At 42.8% G+C, this 9,542-nt stretch overlaps 1 protein-coding gene across 3 annotated transcripts in view; it reads right to left on the bottom strand.

The window, feature by feature from the left end:
• Nucleotides 1-6,718: 6,718 nt before the first annotated feature.
• PDP1 (pyruvate dehydrogenase phosphatase catalytic subunit 1) overlaps nucleotides 6,719-9,542 on the bottom strand; it is a 35,125-nt gene continuing 32,301 nt past the window's right edge. For all 3 annotated transcript variants that reach the window (XM_082259905.1, XM_082259906.1, XM_082259907.1), the window contains exon 2: nucleotides 6,719-8,400. In XM_082259905.1, the coding sequence (XP_082116031.1) occupies nucleotides 6,761-8,400 (1,640 nt within the window). In that variant the 3' untranslated portion in view covers nucleotides 6,719-6,760. The remainder of the gene's footprint in view (nucleotides 8,401-9,542) is intronic.

Here is a 9,542-nt window from a genome sequence, read left to right as displayed (position 1 = left end):
GGAGTGTTTTTTTGGTTTATTGTGGATCGCTAACAATCCATTCATAATCAATGGACTGCCATAATGAATAAAAGTTTGAATGAGACCTTAAAAGAAAACTTCACTTTCATGGGGAAAAAAAAAAACCCCAAAAAAATCTAGGATATACCATTGCTGCAGAAGCCATGTTGTAAATTTAAGATTGTCAAATTACCTTTCCTTTTCAATCTTCTGTACACCTAGAGGTGTTCTGTACATCATTGTTATACATAACTCCCCCAGAAATGTATTTTCTACTTGCGCGATTGGTTGATCGTTTCTCCCAGAAATCTTCAAGAGGAAGTAAACCCTCCTCTGACACTTGTACCTATAGGTAAGCCTTAATATAGGCTTACCTATAGGTACTGTAAATATCTCCTAAACATGTACCGTTTAGTAGATATTTACATTTGATGCGATCGTGCCGTTCCTTCAGAGCCCTGTGCCGTGACCGTCGGCTCCCGCGCGCGTGCGCGGGAGTGACGTCACCGCGGCTCCAGCCAATCAGATGGCCGGATGCCGTGATCCCGGAAGACGGGCGACTGTACATGTCGCCCGTCATAGAGGTAAGAGAGCGGCGAGGGCTCGTTCTAAGGTAAGTATTTGATAATGAGCTAGTATGCGATGCATACTAGCTCATTATGTCTTTCTCTTTCAGGATGTAAAGAAAAAAAAAAAAAAAGTTTTTCTCGGTTTACAACCTCTTTAACTAAGATACAAGTCAAATCTTCCCAAGGATTTGATATGCAGACCCTGCAACTATTCTCATTACAACAATGAGAGTGCAACAGCTGATAATTCAGACTCTCCCATTACCCATAAAGAACATGATAGACAAATGGGTATTTCTTCAGGAGCAAAAATTTTTGCAAGATTTTTTTTACAAGATTTTTGTTAAACTCTGTGCAATGTACATTGATCACCGAGGGGAGTGCTTTTTTTTCCCTCAGCAAAAACAGAGCTACCAAATTATCTAGCTACAATTTTTCCAAATCAGAAGTACTGAAGGATAAGAATGACAGGTCCAGGGCTAGCATTTTACAATGAAGTCAGCCAAGCAGCACCAAGATTTGTCTCGACAGGATTTCTTTAAGGCTTTCAGGACCCGTTCACACTTGTGCATTGCAGAAACATGCATTTGTGCAATAACCATGCTCTACATGCAATGCCATACATTGCAAGGACAATGCACTCCAGCGCACCACAATTGGCATACTATACTTTTATTGTGGTGTACTGCCCGTTAAAGAAGGGGGGGAGGGAGGGGGGTTGCGCCCCTCCCCACTTGGAGCACCTTTGCAGGATTTAATGGGATTTGCAGGTAGAGTACAGCTGTGCACGTGATCATAATTTTCGTGCACTGCTTGCACGTGACGGCCAGAAACAGCTACCTTACAAAGGCTATAGAAAGCATACAGGAAGGGGAAAAAAAATGGTATGTAAAAAAAGTTCTCGGCAAATTTGAAACAAAAGGTGGTGGTTTAGAACGTTGGCTAGGACTGGTACATCTATTGTAAAAGGGATTGTGGGCCCTTAACCTACTCCCAACCTTCACTAAAATTAGGGGGATAGGCAATTTGTGTTTTGCTACACAAGGTAAGACAGTCCCTATTAACACTGTCAAGGTTGCACAATATGTCAAGCAGGCCCAAAGGTTTACAAGAATTATTGCCACTTTAGGTTTTTGGTACAAACTATTGCTTTGAATTGCATGCAAACTGCTACACAAATATGCAATGTCCTAAATGGAACCTATTAAGAGAAGTATAGAAGTTGCCAATCTCAACCAACATTTTGTGAAATACTAGTTCCCCCTGGTTGTCATGCTGATCCAATGGCCTCTGAACTTTCCAAGTCACAGCAGAATAGGAGATCATATTTTACTCGGATGCAAGTCATCTGCATACATGTTCCAGGTCAGGGCAGAGGTTTAAATTAGCACTAAAATCTTCAACTTGGAGATGTAACTGGGACATTATATGAACACCCAAGTTTTTCTTGTGCCAGTGTTATACATATACCTAGACTGTGTTCAAGCAACATAAGTGATATGTCATTTTGGAAGGTTATTAAAAAGGACTTTATAGTTTTTGTAGTCAGTCCTCTACAATTTCCTAAATTTCTAAAAAAAAAAAAATCTAAGCACTGCAAGTTTCTGGAGAAGTACAAGTTCACTAAGCAAGTGGTCATATGAAGGTACACATTAGGTTTTTTTTTTGTAAAGCATTTGAAGTAATCTCAGAATGAAAAAATTATGAAGGCAAACATTTCTGTCTCTAAAAATGCCTATTTCCTGGCCCTAATGCTTACCTTCTTTCTTCAATACCTTTTTCTCTCTTTAGGAGCCGCTTCTAGACTGTGGCCCAGCACTGTGCACCTGTGCTGGACTGTGACCCTGGAAGTGCCTGCAGCTGTAGCCTTTCTAGTGAGGGGCTGCAAATTTTCTTAAGCAACAGAGAGCCATAAACATATGCACCAGACGGTGCAGAGACCAATCAGGTCTACTGGCTACATTTCCATCCCAGTCTGTGTTGGACAACTGTTTATCGTATGTGTAGCTGTAATAAGCTCTCAGAATGGCAGCTCACACAAATGTCACATCCACACAAGGATCATTTTAGAGGGAGTTGGGAGAAGGAGGTAGAAAGACCTATAAGACACAGGACTGCCACAGCCCTCTATAAGCCCCCTTTGTAAAACTTGTCTTTCCCAATTAGCGGGAGAAAAGCGTGCTCACACCAGGCCCCACAATTCATGCAACTACAGTGTATGCCTGAGTGATATTGTGCATGGTGTCCCAATCTCCCATTGCAGGATGTCCTCACTTCCAACCATCTTGCACAATATGGGGGGGGGGGGGGATTTTAGCCATACACCAGTTGAAAAAGCATTCAAACATGTTTTCTAAAATTGAACACATGGTCGTGAGAGCAAACAAGATTGCCATCATGTAATGACTGAATTTCGAACGATAAATCGTTCAATGGACATAAATGAATCAGTTTGTTTGTTTTTTTGCTTCTGGGTCACATATGTGCAGTACCAACAGAATGGGTGACAAATACACTAACTTTTCAATTTATCATACGTTCGGCAGAAGTTTTCCAAACTTTTCCTTTTTGGCTCAAAAATGTCTCAAACCGTTTGATTTGTGCCCATTAACTTGACGAAAAGCAAACAAACGGTCCAAATGACAGAATTGCTAATGATTTTTCCTGTAGTGTATAGGCACCCTAATTCCCCATACATACGCGTCGATAGTTGGCTGTGAATTTTCGGCCAACGTCCGATCGGCTGATTTTCAGCTTGTTAGTATGATGCTTTCGACAACCGACTCCGACTTTTCGGCCGAATAAAATCTAGTGTGCAGGCTATAAAATTTTTGTTGGCCGTCAACACAACGGCCGATTTTCCGTCAGTCAGTACAGATTTCAGCAGACAAAAATTTGATGAGCAAGGCTGGGCATGCTCAGAGAAGAAAAAATACACGGAAAGTAAACCAGCACATGACATCACTTCTGAAGTAGATTTTTGTTGGCCGAGAAAATTTGTGTGCAGTCTAGGCACATTCCAACCAACAAAACACAACTCTGGACAAAAGTCGGACGATCGGGCGGCCGATAATCGTTGCGTGTGTACGAGGCATAAGGCCCCTTTCACACAGGCGGACCGTTCAGATCCGCCTGTCCGTTTTTTTGGCGGATCTGAACGGTCCCCCCATGCATCTCTATGGGGGATCGGATGTCAGCGGAGACATGTCCGCTGACATCCGATCCGTCAAATCTGGACGGATGGAAACCCTATTTTCCATCCGTCCAGCGGATCGGATGAGAACGGACCGACGGTCCGTTCCCATCCGATTTCCCCCATAGAGATGCATGGGGAACTGACAGCTGTGTCTCTGCACACAGCGCGGAGACACAGCTGTCATCCTCCTGCTCAGCGGGGGGAAATCGGTGGCTCGATCCCCCGCTGAGAAAATCGGAATCCGTCCGACAGATAGTGTGAAAGGGGCCTAAAACTGGTATATACAGAATCTGGTGCAGCTGTGGAGAGTAACCAATCCGCTTTTAGCTTCAGCTTGTTCAATTAAGCTTTGACAATAAAATCAAGAAGATGATTAGAAGCTGGCTAGGCTTGGCACAAAGTTTTTTTTTTTTTTCTTTCAATCCAGCAGGCTGATTTAAAAAGAAAATAAATAAAAAAAAAAAAACACACACACACACACACACACACACAGAAAAGGTTGGAAGGTAAGAACAGGTTTTAAAATTAAGAGTAAAAGCTCTGGTTTTCATCAGTAATCAGATTCATGCTTCCAGGATTGCATGAGAGAAAGAGCCAAGACTCCTGTAATTTGTTCACACTCCCACAGAAAACACAGAAGTTCTGGCTTTTTGTCAGATTCAGACAGGTGATCAGGCAGAATAAGCTCCTCATCCTACATTTCTAAGCAAATTATCAGGGTTTACATCTTCCATTTGCCACCGTGACAGAGCTGTAATTTATATGCAGTAAAAAGGAAATAAACTTTGGGAGGTCAAAGAATACAACTCCTTGGTTGCCAAGTGCAGCAAATGATCCAATCCATAGTAGGAATACATTACAGCTCCATTCACCATAACTAATGGAACCTGTGAAAAAAACATCTGGTACCTTTAGGCATGCCCAATGCTGAGCTGTTTCTGACAGATTCATTGTATGCCTACCTGGTGCTTAGGAGAAAAATTAATTCTTTGTCACACTGTAATAAGCTGCTGAGTGAATTACCTCCTAAAATACTACCATGCCTGAAACCTGTTATGACAAAAACCGACAAAATTTAGGCAAAATATACGAGCTTCACAGGGCATTATGACTGCCCTAGAAGAGAATCGTATCTTCACGCACCTGCTTCTTTGCTGCTCTACAGATAAAGGAGTCCAGTACAGTGCAAACAGCAGAAGATAACTTCATGCAATGCTAATTAAATAAAACAATCCTAACATTTTTCATGCCACAACTTGGAAACCTGCAAAACAGACGTTTAGGGTACGTACATACACTGCAATTTAGGAGTACTGATAACATGAAGTGGCTGTTATATGAACTGATCCTGTTGGTTTCAATTGGGACTACAAATGTTAGATTTCTTGGCTGAAGTGGATCTTTGCATAGTAGAGAACTATGGGTATTGGAGATCCTAGGGAACTCAAAGGCAGCAGGCTAAATGGCTAAGCACACTACAAGGTAACGGCACAGGAAAATGATGTACATACCCTACAAGTAGGGATGCACCGAAATGAAATTCTTGGCCGAAGCCGAATAATAATGAAACGTTTGGCCGAAGGCCGAACGCGGTGTTTCGCATTTTTTCCATTTATTTTGCCAATTTTTTGTCCTCTCATGTCTCTCTCTCTCTCGTCCTCATGTCTCTCTCTCTCTCTTGTCCTCTCATGTCTCTCTCCCTAAATGTTACTGTAGGGAATGGGATTCAGTGAACACTGCAGCCTTGTACCATAGGGTTAATGTTAGTGACACTGTAGGGATTGGGAAGGATGCTGGGAATGGAAATCAGGAAGCATGCAGGCAGCCTTGTCAATTTTAATTGCAGATACAGGGGACTGGGCAGGTCAGGGTTAATATGGTAACATCAATTACTCAGTGACAGTCAGTCAGTGTCAGTGTGGACTCGATCAGATTATACAGTGACAGACAGTCTCTCATAGTGGTGGTAGTAGGAGGCTGGAGGTGGACTAGTAGGAGCCTGGAAAGGAGCACAGCCGCATACATACATTACTCACTCGTGCACTGCAGCCCGCCCCACACATTCAGTGAGTCTTACTCTCCTCCCTAGTTTTTTTCAATGGCACATTCAGGAAGCCAATCACGCCATGAGTAGCGGCACAGCGGAACCAATCAGGTGTGCAGGCACGCGTGATTGGTTCGCTGTGCAGCTAATCACGGCGTGATTGGCTTCCTGAATGTGCCATTGAAAAAACTAGGGAGGAGAGTAAGACTCACTGAATGTGTGGGGCGGGCTGCAGTGCACGAGTGAGTAATGTATGTATGCTCACCGCTGAAGTGTCCCGGCTTCCCCTGCCTAACACGGAAGTCTGCGAGTCCTCCTGTCCTCCTCCGAGTCCCTTCCCCCTGTAAATATCGTGACCTCGGCGATATGAATATCGCCTACGGCCACAGAACGATAGTCGATATCATATCGACTATCGTTCAGCCCTATTGTTCGGCACAAAATTATTCGGCCTTTTGACTTATTCGGCCGAACACCGAAAGTGCTTTTTTCGGCCGCTGAATATTCGGTGCATCCCTACCTACAAGTGAATGTTCCAGAGCCAGAACGCCTAATGCGTTCAGTGTAAATACCCAATCAGGTTCAGGGAGAAAAAAAAAAAAAACACATTTAAAATAAATTCAACTGAGTACATTGTGTGAACATAGCCTTTGGTGAAAATTTACCATGTACAAATCGCCCTCAGTATGCTTTGTTTGGGGTGGCCTCTGTACATTGAGAAATAATCTTGACACAAGATGAAAGTCAATACGGCTTTTCCCTGCACATCTCAATTTTAAGCTCCAACACTGTAAGGTGCAAAGTATGCAGGCAACCCTGTACCACAAAATGACAAACCTTGTACAAAAAAGGTAAAATTAACAAGGGGCAAGATGAGACTTCTTTTCATGGGTCGTCTTTAAATAGTATTTTTTTTTCACGTTTGAACTAGGGAAGGTTAACTTTGTAGGTTTACTCGTTTTGATATGCTCCAATTACATGAGAATTAAACTGCACCACTATGATTGTGATATCATCTCTGTACATCCGTGCCAGTTCTTCTGGAAGACTAAGCATTTTGGACAATCGCTCATGGTCAACAGCCCCAAACTCGTTATTGCCCACTGCATGCCGTATAAGATGTGTAGCTGCATTTTGATCTTCAAAGACAGAAGATATTCTGGCCCTCCTATCCATAAGAAGGCCCTGCATCTGTCCCAGAGTGACTTTGTAGCCTCCTACTGCTATGGGCTGCTGATGGTGAACACCAGTCAGGTACTCTCCAACAATTCTCACAACATCCTGTCTGTGCATGGTCTCCCAAAGACCATCTGTGGCTAAAATAAGGAACTTGTCCTTTGGCCGTAACTTGTGATATATGACTTCTGGTTCTGCACTTAAGTATGGTGGAGTGTGGTAGTTGGGAGGGATGAATTTTGTGTATTCATTATCATTCAGTTGGTCAGGACCTGATTCGACTACACGTTTCTGCAGGTCGATGCTCCATTTGAATTTGACATCTCCAAAAGCTCTAAAAGGCATGAGTAATCCTAAAAGTCGGTCTTGTTTCACAACACTCTTCTCTTCTTTTGGATGCTCTGTCCTGAGTCGTTTCAATTCTGAATCGTTTTGAGCATTATGGTCATATGACATGGTTACGGCAGACCAAGAGCCATCTTCCTCTTGGACACCAAGCAAGGCTCGGCTATCTCCTGTGTTTGCCACGTGCAAGTTTACACCATCCACATGGGCCACACATGCCGTAGCTCCTGAAAAGGCCACTCGTAAGACCCAGTAGTTCAAAAAGGAGTTAGGATCCCCTACTTGAGCTTCTAACGACAAGTCATTGTCCAGTCTCTTGAAGGAATTTATCAGTGCCTCCTTGACATCAATGCTCTCACCTGCATTAAGATCAATCAGTTCTTGCCAATAGGTCCTTAAACTATTGAAGTAGAGTTTGGAAGCCTCTTTGCTAAAGTAATCATTTGGATGCTTGTGCCACTGCAAAATTGGCAATAAAGCTCGACCACTTTCTACAGCATTTTCAATCTCAAGCAGAGTTTCCTGAGGTAGCAATGAAACGGCAATATAGTAGAACAGTCTCTCACTGACTGCCTGAGCACATGCACAACCAGCATGACCATCAAACACACCAAGCAGCATGCCTCTGGTCTGTAAACAGGTGGCAGCACTTCTACGGTCTTCAATTGGAGCATTCGCTGGTAACTGATTACTGTCAAAACCGAGGATAGAACTGATATTCTTACCATCGAATTCTGGCACTTTGAAACTATATTCATTGGCTTTCAAGATGCTATTGACCTGTGGAGGAGTCAAGTAAAATCTCTGTGGTGTCGTTACATATCTCCTCAGTTGGGCACAATGCAAATTGGGCCTGCAAAATGTTGAAGCAAACTTGCCATCTGCTAAGCATCGACTGGGCTTCACAGACTGGTAAGCAGACCGACAACAAAGAGGCTTGTGATGGCAGTAACACATGGAACTGCATATCCTGCCAATCTCACAGTTTCTTATGAGAGGAAAGAGGAGCTGTGAAGGAACAGACATTGCCTCGAGTAATAACGATGGAGAACAGCTTCTGCCTGGAAAACCTGCAAGGTAAAAAGAAAAAAACAGATCAGCTTTTTGCAGCACAATTAATGCACAGATAGAAAAAAGGAGAGGAAGGTATTAATTTTTCAATAGTGTGAAAGCATATACTGCAATCCGGTTCAAAACCCAAACAGCACATTAATTGGATTTTCTAGCACAAGCCAAAGAAGTCAAATCCATGCAGCACATCTGTTCTACATACAATGCCTTGAAAAAGTGTTCAAACCCATTGAAAATTTCCACATTTTGCCAGGTTACAATCAAAAACATAAATGTGTTGGTCTATCACATACAGTGCCTTGCGAAAGTATTTCAGCCCCCTTGAACTTTGCGACCTTTTGCCACATTTCAGGCTTCAAAACAAAGATATAAAACTGTAATTTTTTGTGAACAACCAACAAGTGGGACACAATCATGAAGTGGAACGAAATTTATTGGATATTTCAAAACTTTACCAAAATAAAAAAAACTGAAAAATTGGGAATGCAAAATTATTCAGCCCCCTTAATACTTTGTAGCGCCACCTTTTGCTGCGATTACAGCTGCAAGTCGCTTGGGGTAGGTCTCTATCTGTTTTGCACATCAAGAGACTGAAATTTTTGCCCATTCCTCCTTGCAAAACAGCTCGAGCTCAGTGAGGTTGGATGGAGAGCGTTTGTGAACAGAAGTTTTCAGATCGTTCCACAGATTCTCGATTGGATTCAGGTCTGGACTTTGACTTGGCCATTCTAACACCTGGATATGTTTATTTGTGAACCATTCCATTGTAGATTTTGCTTTACGTTTTGGATCATTGTCTTGTTGGAAGACCAATCTCCGTCCCAGTCTCAGGTCTTTTGTAGACTCCATCAGGTTTTCTTCCAGAATGGTCCTGTATTTGGCTCCATCCATCTTCCCATCAATTTTAACCATCTTCCCTGTCCCTGCTGAAGAAAAGCAGGCCCAAACCATAATGCTGCCACCACCATGTTTGACAGTGGGGATGGTGTGTTCAGGGTGATGAGCTGTGTTGCTTTTACGCCAAACAAAGTTTTGCATTGTTGCCAAAAGGTTCGATTTTGGTTTCATCTGACCAGAGCACCTTCTTCCACATGTTTGGTGTGTCTCCCAGGGGGCTTGTGCCAAACTTTAAACACTTTTT

The sequence above is a fragment of the Pelophylax lessonae genome (genome assembly GCF_965119305.1).
Source record: "Pelophylax lessonae genome assembly, chromosome: 5".
NCBI classification, from domain to species: Eukaryota; Metazoa; Chordata; class Amphibia; order Anura; family Ranidae; genus Pelophylax; species Pelophylax lessonae.
The sequence above is the reverse complement of the archived record's forward strand: the minus strand, read 5'-3'. Positions and strand labels throughout refer to the sequence as shown.